The 16,001-nt window shown below is 34.0% G+C and overlaps 1 protein-coding gene and 1 long non-coding RNA gene across 17 annotated transcripts in view; one reads left to right on the top strand and one right to left on the bottom strand.

The window, feature by feature from the left end:
- reps2 (RALBP1 associated Eps domain containing 2) overlaps positions 1–16,001 on the top strand; it is a 96,660-nt gene that overhangs the window by 17,546 nt on the left and 63,113 nt on the right. For all 16 annotated transcript variants that reach the window (XR_015523963.1, XR_015523969.1, XR_015523975.1 and 13 more), the window contains exon 2: positions 11,702–11,825. Coding sequence is in view for 2 of the 16 variants with exons in the window: in XM_087307762.1 (XP_087163888.1) it covers positions 11,702–11,825 (124 nt within the window). In the remaining 14 variants the exon portion in view is untranslated. The remainder of the gene's footprint in view (positions 1–11,701; positions 11,826–16,001) is intronic.
- LOC147838279 (uncharacterized) lies at positions 8,477–11,490 on the bottom strand. Its single transcript, XR_015524204.1, has 3 exons — positions 10,562–11,490; positions 10,394–10,476; positions 8,477–10,140 (listed from the first exon to the last, which is right to left on the bottom strand). It is a non-coding gene; the product is annotated as an uncharacterized LOC147838279 (long non-coding RNA).

Below are 16,001 nucleotides of genomic sequence, written 5' to 3' on the forward strand. Positions count from 1 at the left end.
TCAGAATTTCACGGTACGATAATACCTCGGTATGAATGGCACGGTACGGTATTTATTGAATAATTTACAGGAAAAACAAAACTAATGAAAAGACTCGACAAAAGTGCCAAAAGTGTTTATTTACCTTAGCGCTGAACATATCGATGACATACACATTAGCCATCTATCTGTAAGTTTCGAAACAGGAACTTCAATTTATCAATTTTAATAACAAAAAACTATTAAACCATATAAAAAAAATAAAGTTTCAATTTAGTATTGTTGAAAACTCATCACATTCAACGTTTAATCACACACTCACTCACTTAGATAGAGATGGGTTTTAAGGAAAATTATCATATAACTATAATCTGGTAAAAGCTGGGATCTCTGGGCTTGTCCCCTGCAACAGAAAAAAACCCTCTTATTTGGGACTGAGGTTTCTGGGACAGAGAGATATGATTCAGCCCAGGTTGACAGCAGTGGGTAACATTGTGCATTGTCTTTCCACCACTTGAGAGGACAAGCCATAAGTGAGATAGAGGTCTCTTTGCGATACAAGTCAATGTCTGCATCAATCTGAACAGTGTGCTGTGTTCTGCAGTCCCCATGACTGTTTTTAGTCGTATTCCCCAACTTATGTTTCACCACAGTCTGGCAGTGCCTGCATACTGTTTTTGTCTTTGTCTGTCACCTTTTCTCCTTGTCGTATCTTTTTAGAAAGAAACCGAAATGCTTCCACACATCCGATTTAAAACCCGCTTTAGGTTCGATCATTTCCAGCTCTTTTTCTTCCCCGCTACTAGCAGCACACTCCATTTCCGCATTACTAGATCTGTAGCGACAACAGACCGCAAAGGATGATGGCCACGCCTGGGCTGATGGGAACTGTAGTTCCCGCTACCTCCCGTTCGCTTCATTCGCCTAAGCGAGCTTTTTATCAGAAATATAGTTTTATTGAGTCATGCGCCTACGGTAATATTGAAAAAAATTACTATTGCGGTATGACGGTATTTACAATATTGTTGCATCCTTAATAGTCTTGTTTTCAGAAAAATCAAAAATCAGCCAAAAGGGTAAGCAAAATATTCTTGTTTTTGCTTTGAAATAATTATTTTGCTTACCCCACTGCCAGATTATTTAGCTTGTTTTAAGGAAAAATTCATTAAATTTTGACTCAGTAAATTGCATACTAGTTAGTGATGCGCGCATGGTGGTTCTATCCGCAGGGGCTCCGCATTTCTGTTTTGTTTTGTTTTACCTGGTTTCTGTAACCATTCTTCTCCGGACTTGAATCCTGTTTTTGTGGTCCACTCCGCTTCACATCTGAAGTCCATTGGCATACGTAGCGAGTTACTGAGCAAACTGGTAACACCGGAAATGTATTCTACACTACCTGAAAAAAGTCTTGTCGTCAATCCCAGTTGTAAGATTAACAAATAATAACTTGAGATTAGTTGATCATTTGGAAAAGTAGCAGAAGACCTATTGGAACCAGCATGGACCCAAGATTGTCACAGAAATCAGTCAAGTTTGGTGAAGGAAAAATCATGGTTTGGGGTTACATTCAGTATGGGGGCGTGCGAGAGATCTGAAGAGTGGATGGCAACATCAACAGCCTGGGGTATCAAGACATTTGTGCTGCCCATTACATTACAAACCACAGGAGAGGGCAAATTCTTCAGCAGGATAGCGCTCCTTCTCATACTTCAGCCTCCACATCAAAGCTCCTGAGGGTCAAGGTGCTCCAGGATTGGCCAACCCAGACACCAGACATGAACATTATTGAGCATTGGGGTAAGATGAAGGAGGAGGCATCAAAGATGAATCTAAAAATCTCTGGGAGTCTTGTAAACACTTTCTTTGCCATTCCAGATGACTTTATTAATCAGTGATTTGAGTCATTGCAGAGATGTATGGATGCAGTCCTCCAAGCTCATGATGGAGTCAGACACGATATTCATTCTGTTTCCTCTGCAGCATTACTTTATATTCTATACTGGACATTATTTCTGTTAAGTGACAAGACTTTTGTCTAAGCAAAGTCAGACTTTACTGTCCTAATGAAATCATTAATATTCAAGGCATGGTCATATTTTATTGTGGTAAAATAAGCGCAATCTATATTCAAGCCACTCATATAAGCCACTTCTGTCTTTTGTTGTTCCTAAAACTTGGATAGATGACAAGACTTTTGTCAGGTAGTGTACTAGCTGGATGTGTTTTTGACCTTGGATGGAGGTAAAGCTATTGTAGGAGACTTCAAACATTAAAAATAGCCCAATAAGGCACTTTTAAAAGCTTTTTTTCATTTTTTATTCAATTCTGAATGCCACTGCTCGGTGTCTGTTGCTGGGCTGACACACACTGGTGCTTTATTCAACACGCTAACACAATAAACGTTATCTGGCGGTAAAAATAATCATTTAACGGGTGTGTCATGTGAAGTGATGTCTGTTGGCGGGGGGATAAAAACTGTTTTGGCGTTTGCACATTAGTGTTCAGTCGCTGTGAAATCTCCTCTCAGCCCCAGATGGAGGAAACAGAAGGTACATGATCTGAGTTTGATCCGGTGCTGGAATTAATGCAGCTTCCTGTCTTTACGGGTTTGTTTAATCAATGGTTTGGTGTATTTGGGAGCTTTGCTGGGGTATATTATGGAAGTATTTATTTAGAAGTTTGTAAAAGTGCTTCCATACTGGACAATTGAAGTGGGAGATGACCTTCTGGCATTTGTATTTTATTGTTGTTGTTTAGTCACTTAATGCGTTTATAAAATGTTTGAAAAATTAATCTTTTAAATACATTTGAATCATTGAATGTGGTCATAGTAATAATACTCTTTACATATTATTTATGTTAAATGTTAATATTTTTTTTCTTAAATTATTAGGAATTTACTATGGGAAAAAATTGACCAACTCCTCCTCTTAAGGCTTTATTGCTATGACCAGAAAACTTCAGCCAGATCTTTAGACTAGTCTGACTCAAGTTGCTATATCTTTTTGAACTGATCTGGCTTCCAGTTTTCCAGAAACTGACCCGGAAATCTCTCATTGACTTAACATTGGACAAAACTTTGACGCATTGTAACTTTGAAAGAGAAATTCTTAGAAACATGTGAGCTACCACAATTGAAGAGGATGCCAAGCTGTGTAAATCAATATATTAAACTGGGGTGTAAGTTTAAGCCATGTGGTGCAAGAGTGCCCCAAATGTGCCTATTGACCTACAATGGTAAAGAAAATTTCATTTAAAACATAGAGACTCGAAAACCCATTGACTTAGCATTGGACAAACTCCCCTTACTGGCTCTTTACCCTAAACACCCCCCTTCTTACCACCCACCACCTTGTTACCACACACCCCCCCCCCCACCACCACAACCACCAGTACTTCACCTTATTATTATTATTATTATTTATTTATTTATATTCTTTTCGGCGTAGTCCCTTTATTAATCAGAGGTCGCCACAGCGGAATGAACCGCTAACTTATCCAGCATATATTTTATAGGGAGAACATGTCATCTCTGCAGAGTAATACCAACTAACCCAGCCAATAATTCATAATATTATTATTACTATTTCAAGATTTATTTATTAATATTTTTATTATTACATGAAGTATTTATTATTATTATCATTATTATTAGTTATTATTATTATTAATATTAATATTATTATAATGTTATTATGATTATTAATATTTTTTACAAGATTTATTATTTATTATTGTTATCATTATTATTATTACAAGATGTATTAATTATTATTAATATTATTTTAATAATAATGTTATTAATATTGCAAGGTTTATTATTATTATTATTATTATTATTATTATTATTATTACACGATTTATTATTTATTATTTTATTACAAGACTTATTATTTACTTTATTATTATTATTATTATAATTATTATTATTATTATTTTATTATAATATCATTTGTACAAAATTTATTATTTTATTATTTGTTTATTTATTATTATTATTATTATTATTACAATATTTTTAATATTATTATTATTATTATTTTTATTATTATTATTATATTATTTATTATCATTATTATTACAAGATTTATTATTATAATTTTAATAATATTATTATTACAATATTTATTATTTTATTTATTTATGTATTTATTATTATTATTATTATTATTACTAAATTTTATTATTATTATTATTGTTATTATTAATATTATTATTATTATTGTCATTATTATCAATAATATTATTGTGAGTTTTGTTTATTTTTTTGTTTATCCGTTAATAGATAATTCATTAAACAATTAAGATAAAAATCTTTGGACATGGTTGGAAATATAATTTCATTGTAAATGTGTTTTGTGTGAAAGTTATTGTTTTAATTGCAGTTATTGATAAAACAATCATGGCAGATAAATGTCCTAAATAAGAGTAAACAACGGTGTTTCGTTTGTCTGAGGAACCAGCTCCATCCACCTCTTATATTCCAGCATCCCATAGGCCAACATAAAGAGGGTTTCTAACCTACTTTATTATCCTCACCCCCAAATGCACATTTACAGAATAAGATTATCTGTGCTTTGTGAGGATCAGGAGAATACAGGTCAGGCTTGAGTAATACTGTGGTCATGTGATTAAATCTACTCACACACACTTTGGTTTTCATATACTACCAAGGACATCACATAAACTTGCATTGTTTATATATATATATATATATATATATATATATATATATATATATATATATATATATATATATATATATATATAGTGCTGTCACGCGATAAAAAAAAACTAATTAATCGCACCTTTTTAAAAAAATTAATCGCGATTAATCGCATTTAAAATACTGAAACTTGTAATTTGGCTATTCAAATGTAAAAGTAATGTAAACGCAAGACAAAAACTATTTCAATTCAAAATATAATTGTTTAATAGAATTTTTGTTTAACTTGTAACACAGATTTTTTCATGTAAACAACATAACCACAATAAACCATCAAGATCGTGGCTTGACAGCCATATTTATTAAAAAAAATCAAACACAGGCATGTTAATGACATTTGAATTTCAAAACAATCAATGCCAATAAAGAAAACATTGATTTCCATGTTGGATTCTAAGTGGACTGCAAAAAAGTGGCAAAATACAGGAATTGCAGATATGGAAAATGAAAAATTATAGTAATAAACTATTGAATACAAACAGTTGCCCTCATTGTAAAGTTTTATTGCTGTGAGTTGAGAACATTAATTATTGAGTAGAAACAATTTTGCTTAATCCTCCTTTACATTCATCCAGTTGCTAAGACTAGGAGTATCCCGCAAATGCACAGAGACTCCCGAATGCCCGCAAATGAATGATAATCTCTTGCAAAACGATCGTTATATACATTGCACACCCCTCTCCCCCGCATCCCTCCTCTTCAGGTATGTCGCGCACAGCTCACCCCTGCCGTCCTTCAGGTACATCTCGCGCGCACACACCCCTTCTCAGATACGTCGCTCACTCCACCCCTGACACCCCTCAACGAGCCTGACACACACACAGACACACACACAGACACACCCACAACGCGCAGGAGCGACTCCCTTCAGATTCAACACGCATGATCGCGTTCATCAAATTTGCTTAAACTAACTGTCCTAAAGTATTACTGTATTTCACAAGAATTCTGACACAACAACGCGAAGCATACGCTTTCGTTGTGTTTAACGAGGAAACACGCTAAACATGGAGGGCTCATGCTGAAAGGCAGAGTAATGCCCTGTCTTTGACAGCTCGCGACTTCACCAGAGACTTTCTGAGTACATTTACATAAGACACCAATACTCAGATTTTAATATGATTAAGATTATACTCGTATTAAAAGTCTACCATGTAGCCTAAGCAGTGATTTTATAACCTTAAAGGAACACCGAGTCACGAAATGCAGAGGATTTTCTTTCTGTTCGCCATGCGGTATCAACTTACAACAGAAGTCGAAAGTTAAAAATAAAACACAAGAAGTTGCATGAAACTCTGGATAACCTGATGCGACTAATTGTTTTATACTGAAACTTGCCTCCAAAAAGTGCTTCCTTGGTCTTATCCACATTTCTTGCATGTTGAACACACGTCCACCACAACAGGAAGTAAAAAAAAACCTGAACTGCGTTAATTGCGTTAATTTTTTAAACGCGTTAATTAGTTAAAATTAATCGCATGCGTTAACGCATTAATTTTGACGGCGCTAATATATATATATATATATATATATATATATATATATATATGTGTGTGTGTGTGTTTGTGTGTGTGTGTATATATATATATGTATGTATGTATGTATGTATGTAATATATATATATATATATATATATATATATATATGTGTGTGTGTGTGTGTTTGTGTGTGTGTGTATATATATATATATGTATGTATGTATGTATGTAATATATATATATATATATATATATATATATATATATATATATATATATATATATATATATATATATATATATATATATATATAGAAACCCACCCATGATCTGCTGTGGTTGATATCAAGAACACCTGATTTCTCACTCAGTGATATTAGTCTGAAACTGACAGCCGCGCTGGGTAATGATCCAAACGCTTAATAATCCCATCAAACCCAGTCCAACAGGAACCCTGAGTCAATGTTTGAGCAGTTCTTTGTGTAATGTTTGCAAACGCTCAGCAACAAGGATGACCTTGCTTGCTTGCATATTTACAAATTATTAAGCATATTATACATTTTTTTCTCTTGTGCTATTCCTACAGCTTGAAGTTTGTCTTCATTCAGTGAGGAAGCCGGTTTATCGTGAGCTGTTTTTCTCCAGCGGAGGCTTTTGTTATATTTAAATGCACACAACACAATGTGCTGCTATTTAAAGCACACAGATCTTTTCCTGTGTTTCAGAAGACGTTTGCATTGAACCCCACAGCTTAACTCTGTTGATTATTTCTGAACGGAAGGATGGATTTCAGCAGCTCGGAGTGATTATAACAATAACCTGTAGTCCTGTAGTGTTGTCGGAAACACTGGTTTATGGCTCATATACTAAAGGATAATAATACAGCCACTTAAGTATATACTTACCCTTAGGGTTCAGAGTTTGTATTTACAGTATTTGTTATGATTCATTTGTTAAAGCAGCAGTTTATCCAAAGATGCTGTAAGTTTGCAGTTGATTTGTTGCTGTTTATTAGGCCATCATTTTACTTCAATATAAACAGTAAAGATGATTTTTGGTTTAAAAATAAAAGAAAAAGTGATTATTCATGAAAAGAAAGTCAAGTAAAATATCATTAAAACAGTTACCAATCAAAACATGTTCAAGAGCAGGAACATCCCATGTACAGTGCATCTGGAAAGTATTCATAGCTTCACTTTTCCCACATTTTTATGTTACAGCCTTATTCCAAAATGGATTAAACTCTATTTTAAACTATGTCTTCAACATTTTACACACAATACCCCAAAATGACAATGTAGAAAAAAGATTTCTTGAAATTGTTGCAAATTTATTAAAAATAAAAAAGCTGAAAAATCACATGCACATCAGTATTCACAGCCTTCACAGCCTTTCTAAATTGAGCTCATGTATTTTCTGTTTCCACTGATCATTCTTGAGATGTTTCAGCAGTCTAATTAGAGTTCACCTGTGGTCAATTCAGTTGATTGGACAGGATCTGAAAAGGCATACACCTGTCTATATAAGCTCCCAGGGTTGACAGTGCATGTCAAAGCACAAACCAAGCATGAAGACAAAGGAACTGTCTGTAGACCAGCTGTCAAGATGGGCTTACAAAAATACAAGATAAAAGTGCAGCAATTTAAGTTTTTATAAAATATAATGGGAGAGGCCAGGTACAAAAGTCCAACAGAGACGAAAAAACAAAAAACAAAATACAAAACAAATAAACAAAAGTGAATCAAACAATGTTTGAACATGAATTTAAAAACATAAACATAACATGAAACAAAGTGAAGAAACAAACAAACCAAAACGGTGAGTCAGTGAACAGACTAGGACCAGGGGTCCGTTTTTTGTAGGTGGATTACTCAGTTAGCTGGATTTGGATATTGACGATTTGACACGATCCAGAATCGTTTAGTTCTTCAAAACACATCTAAGAGTTGTTGTCATAGCAACAGTTCCAGTGGCTCAAACCTGGTCGGGAGCAGGGTTATTTGTATAAACAGGATTAGATCGGGTCATTTCAAGCTAAGATAATACTGATAATATGTACCAAATGCTGATGTTTTCTTACAGTAGTAGTTATATACACTTGGGAAAATAGTAAATATACATTTTTAAACTATATATATATATATATATATATATATATATATATATATATATATATATATATATATATATATATATATATATATATACTGTATAAGTAAAAGTAAAATAAGTTAAAAAAATACATATTAATAAAACGTATGCAATCTGCACTCCGAAATAAAAGTAAGACATCTGGTAGTTCAAAGAGAAAATTTATTGATATGAGCTTTTTAGATACAAATGCGTACATGCACAATATTTAAATCTTTTAAAAAAGAATAATAATTCATGCAGTCATGCACATGTTTTGACCGATAATATGCCGGTGATTTGATGCTACGCAAAAGTTGCAGACACCTTTACCGATATAAAAAGCTTTTTTGCCGCAAAAATAATTGATACAGTTATTCCTTACGCCAATTAAAAAAAAAAACTTGAGTAGGCCTAGGCTACTATAATAAAGAAAATCTTCTCTAAATGTAGAACTAAATGCATAGAAATACATGATTAGAATACTCTCGACACATGAAAGTGTAAAGCCTGCAGCTCACAACAAATGTGGAAAGTAATTTGCGCATCATATTTAACAAACCGTTTACTGCTAATTTCATGTAATTTTGCTCACTTGGATAGATGAATATTAGTCAGATGATGTCATTATGCTGCTGTGCCGTCAGCCAATCGTTGCATGAGTTATCGGGGGAAGAAGTGCCTTATCAGTCAGAGAGGTGATCAATAATCCAATGGTCACTCTGTCTGAGTTCTTTCGTGGAGAGAGGAGAACCTTACAGAAGGACAACCATCTGTGCAGCAATCCACCAATCAGGCCTGTATGGTATAGTGGCCAGATGGAAGCCGCTCCCCGCCTGGAATTCCTAAAAAAATGTAGGCTGAAGCGTGTTTCCTGGTTATGTAAGTCAGGTTTTCAGGCAGTTTTCTGAGTGTAGCCTCAGATCATTTCAACATTGGTGTGTGAATTGTGTAACTAATCTAAAAGTTTGTAGTCGGACACTTCCTGCAGGACGTGTGGTTTCTTATCTGCGCTCGCGGCTCTCATTACAGTGGCAGTTTTCAATTACAGAAGCGCAGATAAAAGTGAAATTCAGGCCCTTCAGAGAGCACTTTATCTCTTATTCTTTACACTTTAGAGCCAGTAATGTGGATTTAACTGTCTTTTAATTTTCTCATGTTAGCAATTTCACCAATTAAGATCGAAGCCGCAGATTACGCTTCACATTAATTAAGACTTGTCGTTTAATTCATTTAAATAAACGTGTGGTGTGGATTTAAAGGCACAGTTCATCTAAAATGGAAAAATTGGTCATCATTTGCTAAGCTTCTTCTGTTGAGCACAAAAGAAGATATTTTGAAGAATGTTGGAAGCCATTGACTTCTGTAGTGTCTGTTTTTCCTACATTTTTGTGCTATTATATTCCAATAGGTGCATATTTATTGGAATGACGCCGTATTTGCATAAATAAACTACATTTTAGACACTTATGGGCAAGAATTGTTTTGAAATTAGTGCACATTTAATGAAATAAAGCCTCATTTGCATAATTAAACTACATTTGAGAATTTTTTGTGCTAGAAGTGTATGCAAAACTAGCACATATTTAATGAAATATTATCTCATTTGCATAATTAAACTACATTTTAAACATTTTTGTGCTAAAAGTGTATGCAAAACTAGCACATATTTAATAAAACAATGCCTCATTTGCATAATTAAACTATATTTTGGACATTATTTGTGCTAGAATTGTAGGCAAACTAGCATGTATTTAATGAAATAATGTCTCATTTGCATAATAAAACTACATTTTAGACATTTTTATGCTAAAAGTATATGCAAAACTAGCACATATTGAATGAAATATTGTCTCATTTGCATAATTAAACTAAATTTTAGACATTTTTGTGCTAAAAGTGTATGCAAAACCAGCACATATTTAATGAAATATTGTCTCATTTGCATAATTAAACTAAATTTTAGACATTTTTGTGTTAAAAGTGTATGCAAAACTAGCACATATTTAATGAAATATTGTCTTATTTGCATAATTAAACTAAATTTTAGACATTTTTGTGTTAAAAGTGTATGCAAAACTAGCACATATTTAATGAAATATTATCTCATTTGCATAATTAAACTACATTTTAAACATTTTTGTGCTAAAAGTGTATGCAAAACTAGCACATATTTAATAAAACAATGCCTCATTTGCATAATTAAACTATATTTTGGACATTATTTGTGCTAGAATTGTATGCAAACTAGCATGTATTTAATGAAATAATGTCTCATTTGCATAATAAAACTACATTTTAGACATTTTTATGCTAAAAGCATATGCAAAACTAGCACATATTGAATGAAATATTGTCTCATTTGCATAATTAAACTAAATTTTAGACATTTTGTGCTAAAAGTGTATGCAAAACTAGCACATATTTAATGAAATATTGTCTCATTTGCATAATTAAACTACATTTGAGACATTTTTGTGCTAAATGTGTATGCAAAACTAGCACATATTTAATAAAACAATGCCTCATTTGCATAATTAAACTATATTTTGGACATTATTTGTGCTAGAATTGTATGCAGACTAGCATGTATTTAATGAAATAATGCCTCATTTGCATAATTAAACTATGTTTTAGACTTTTTTGTGCTCTAAGTGTATGCAAACTAACTCGTATTTACTTAAATAAAGCCTCATTTCCACAATTAAATCACATTTTAGACATTTTTGTGCAAGAAATGTATGCAAATTAGCACATATTTAATAAAATAATGTTCAATCGTGTAATTTAACTATATTTCGCTAATTTTTGTGCAAGTAATCAATGCAAATTAGCACATATTTAAGAAAATAATGCCTCATTTCCACAAACTACATTTTTAACATTTTGTACAAGAAATGTATTCAAAGTAGTGCATGTTTAATAAAAAAAAATCCTCATTTGCATAACCTACATTTTAGACTTTTTTGTGATAGGAATGTATGCAAATTACCTCATATTTAATGGAGTAATGTCTTATTTCCACAATTAAACCACATTTTAGACATGTTTGTGCTAGAATTGTATGCAAATTAGTTTTAGGTTGCGGCTGGAAGGGCATCCGCTGCGTAAAAACTTGCTGGATAAGTTGGCGGTTCATTCCGGTGTGGCGACCCCGGATTAATAAAGGCACTAAGCCGAGAAGAAAATGAATGAATGAATGAATGAATAAATGATGCCTTATTTGCATGTTAAATAATAATGTTTTAGACATTTTTTTTTGCAAGAATTGTTAGCAAACCTGGAAGTATTATTGAATTAGTGCATCATCTGCTTTATTAAACTACGTTTACCCTGTTTACTATGCCCTGTTTTGCATTGACGTCTCCATTTTGGCTCTGTGTAACAGGTGATGGAGGTCTGCGGTGCGAAGCGGCTTGGCTTCTTCGGCTGTGGTCAGTTTTATGCGGCTCTGAAGCTGTTGGCTGCGGCTCAGGCTGGTCTGCCGGTGCGTCTGGAGAGCATTGCAGGCGGTGAGTCCTCTATTCTCAACTAAACGGGATCAGGGATTTACTATTGCATGCTTGGCTTTCCGCTGAGGAGGGATAACTGTGATGTCGTGCTGAGCGGAGAAAGCGCCGTACGCTGAGCTCAACTGGCTGAGATTGAGCCTGTGTGTGAACTCAACCACAGGACGACTTCCTTATACGCTATTATTGTTTATTTCATCTGCATTTACACACAGTGAGGAGCTCATTTTTCTTCTGATGTTACTCAGGGTTCAATCTATCAATTGTGAAGCAGTTATGCTTTTTGAAATCTTTGGTTTATATTGTGTAATATAGAATCCAACACTGGAATAAAATTGAAATAACCGTACTTGTAACGGTTTGGAGCCCTTTTTGTCTTCAGAACTGCCTTAATCCGTCATGGCATAGATTCAACAAGGTATTGAATCTATGAATTGGTATTGAATCCATGTTGACATGATAGGATCATGCAGTTGCTGCAGATTTGTCGGCTGCACATCCATAATGTGAATCTCCTCTGACCTCTGACATCAACAAGACATTTGCACCCACAGAACTGCCGCTCACTGGATATTTTCTCTTTTTCGGACTATTCTCTGTAAACCCTAGAGAAAATCCCAGTAGATCAGCAGTTTCCGAAATACTCAGACCAGCCGATCTGGCACCAACAACCATGCCACGTTCAAAGTCACTTAAATCACCTTTGTGTGTGTGTGTGTTTGTGTGTGTGTATGTTTGTGTGTGTGTGTGTGTGTGTGTATGTTTGTTTGTGTGTGTGTGTGTGTGTGTGTGTGTGTATTTAAGTTGTTGTTTTTTTAATTGTATAAATGCAAAACAATGTGCATATTTTACTATTTAAAAAGCCATATTTTGTTATGAATATTATGAACTGCATCATTGAATGTTGTGGTTCATTTGTAATTTTATTAATATGTAATTGTATAAAATGAAAACAATATGCATTGGTAATATTTGTTTAAAATGTTAAATAATAATAAAAGACATTATTATTATTATTATTATTATTATTATTATTATTAGTAGTAGTAGTAGTAGTAGTATTAATTATAATAACAACAATAATAATAATACAAATGATAATAACTATAATAATAAGAATAATTATAATAACAACAATAATAATAGTAATAATAATAAAAAAATAAATAATAAAAATTATAGTAGTAGTAAAAGTAATAATAGTAATAATAGTAATAATAATAATAATAGTAGTAGTAATAGTAATAATAGTAGTAGTAATAATAATAATAATAATTAGATTATTTAGTGTTGTATTATTATTTTATATTTTTATAAAAAGTAAAAATAATAATAAAATAGTAAAATCGATTATTTAATAAATTATTTACAAATATAATTTAATTAATTATGTTAATAAATAATGTACATATCAAGTTATTTTACCTGTGACCACCTGAATAACTTCACCATGATCACAGCAGTGAGTACTCACCACCAGTTTCTAGTTTCGATAATATTATCTGAAACACTGGTATGCAAAGTTTTGAGCTTGCAAAATAACTCAATATGTTAGCCCAGACAGAAGGAAAACATTCATTCCTTACATGTATTGACTTAAGCAGAGCAGGAGGTGAATTCAGCTGCAGGTTTCTCCCGGATTAGACTGTAATCCTGGTACAGAGTGTTACTGAAAGACCTCGAGACGAGCTCAGATGACCTGATCAGTTGAGATCACTGTGGCTGTGTTTAGCCCACACATGATCCACTGCTTTACTGTGTCCAGACCAGGAGAAACACTGATTTTGTGGACAGTAAAGACTTTATCATGATGACCTTAATGCACCTTTGAGGAATGACTGGCTGGGTTGTGTTTACACTTTAAAGAAGGAGATTATGAGGATCATCAGAGCTTCTCATCCTGAAATCCCAAATACTGTGTGTTACACTCAAGTAGTGTAGATTAAATCAGCAGCAAAATATTAATGGATGAATCTATTGATGGATGGATGGATGGATGGATGGATGGATGGATTGGATGGATGGATGGATGATAAATGGATTGATGGTATATGGACTGATGGAAGAATACAGGAATAGATGGATGAATGGATGGATGGACGGATAGATAGATGGATGGATGGATGGATTAATTGATGGTATATGGACTGATGGATGATTGAAATGATGGATGGATGGATGGATGGATGTATATGGACTGACGGAAGAATACAGGAATAGATAGATGAATGGATGGATGGATAGATAGATGGATGATGGATGGATTAATTGATGGTATATGGACTGATGGATGGATGAAATGATGGATGGATGGATGGATGGATGTATATGGACTGATGGGTGGATGGATAGATGGATGCATGGATGGATGGATGAAATGATGGATGGATGAAAGAATGCATAGATAGATGGTTGGATGCGTGGATAGATGGATGTATGCATAGATTCATGGATGAATGCATAGATGGATGGATGGATGGATAGATGGATTAATGGATGAATGCATAGATGGATGGGTGCATGGATGGAAGAATGCATAGGTGGTTGGATGGATGGATAGATGGATGAATGCATGGATGGATGGATGAATGCATAGATGCATGGATGAATGTATGAATAGATAGAAAGTTGGATGTATTGATGGATAAATGCATGGAAGGATGGATGGATGGATGGATGGATGATATATAGATTGATGGTATATGGACTGATGGAAGAATACAGGAATAGATGGATGAATGGATGGATGGATGGATGGTATATGAACTGATGGATAGATGGATGCATGGATGGATGGATGGATGAATGGATGGATTGATGGTATATGGACTGATGCATGGATGGATGGATGGATGGATGCATGGATGGATGGATAAAATGATGGATGGATGGAAGAATGCATAGATAGATGGTTGGATGCGTGGATAGATGGATGTATGCATAGATTCATGGATGAATGTACAGATAGATGGGTGGATGTATTGATGGATGAATGCATAGATGGATGGATGAATGTTTAGATATATGGATGAATATGATGGATGGTAGAATGGGATGGATGGATGGATGGTTGGAAGAATGCATAGATAGATGGTTGGATGCGTGGATAGATGGATGTATGCATAGATTCATGGATGAATGTACAGATAGATGGGTGGATGTATTGATGGATGAATGCATGGATGGATGTATGGATAGATGGATGGTTGGATGAATGCATAGATGGATGGATGAATGTTTAGATATATGGATGAATATGATGGATGGTAGAATGGGATGGATGGATGGTTGGAAGAATGCATAGATCGATAGATGGATGGATGCGTGGATGGATGGATGAATGCATAGATGCATGGATGAATGTATAGATAGATGGGTGGATGTATTGATGGATGGATGAATGCATAGATGGATGGATGGATGGATGGATAGATGGATTAATGGATGAATGCATAGATGGATGGGTGCATGGATGGAAGAATGCATAGGTGGTTGGATGGATGGATAGATGGATGAATGCATGGATGGATGGATGAATGCATAGATGCATGGATGAATGTATGAATAGATAGATAGTTGGATGTATTGGTGGATAAATGCATGGAAGGATGGATGGATGGATGGATGATATATGGATTGATGGTATATGGACTGATGGAAGAATACAGGAATTGATGGATGGTTGGAAGAATGCATAGATAGATGGATGGATGCGTGGATGGATGGATGAATGCATAGATGCATGGATGAATGTATAGATAGATGGGTGAATGTATTGATGGATGGATGGATGAATGCATAAATGGATGGATGCAGGGATGAAAGAATGCATAGGTGGTTGGATGGATGGATAGATAGATGGATGAATGCATGGATGGATGGATGATACATGGATTAATGGTATATGGACTGATGGAAGAATGCATTGATGGATGGATTGGATGCATGGACAAATACATGGATGGATAAATAAATTGATGGATGGATAAATTGATTGTAGATAAATGGATGGATGGATGGATGGATGGATGAAAGAATTTATGGATGGAGGGATGGAGGAATGCATGGGTGGAGTAATGCATCGATTGATGGATAGTATATGGACATTTGGTATATGGACTGATGGATGGGAGAATGCATAGATAAGTATATGGGTGGATGGATTAATGTAAAAAAAGA

Source organism: Danio rerio, chromosome 23, assembly GCF_052040795.2.
Source record: "Danio rerio strain M-AB ecotype USA chromosome 23, GRCz13ab, whole genome shotgun sequence".
NCBI classification, from domain to species: Eukaryota; Metazoa; Chordata; class Actinopteri; order Cypriniformes; family Danionidae; genus Danio; species Danio rerio.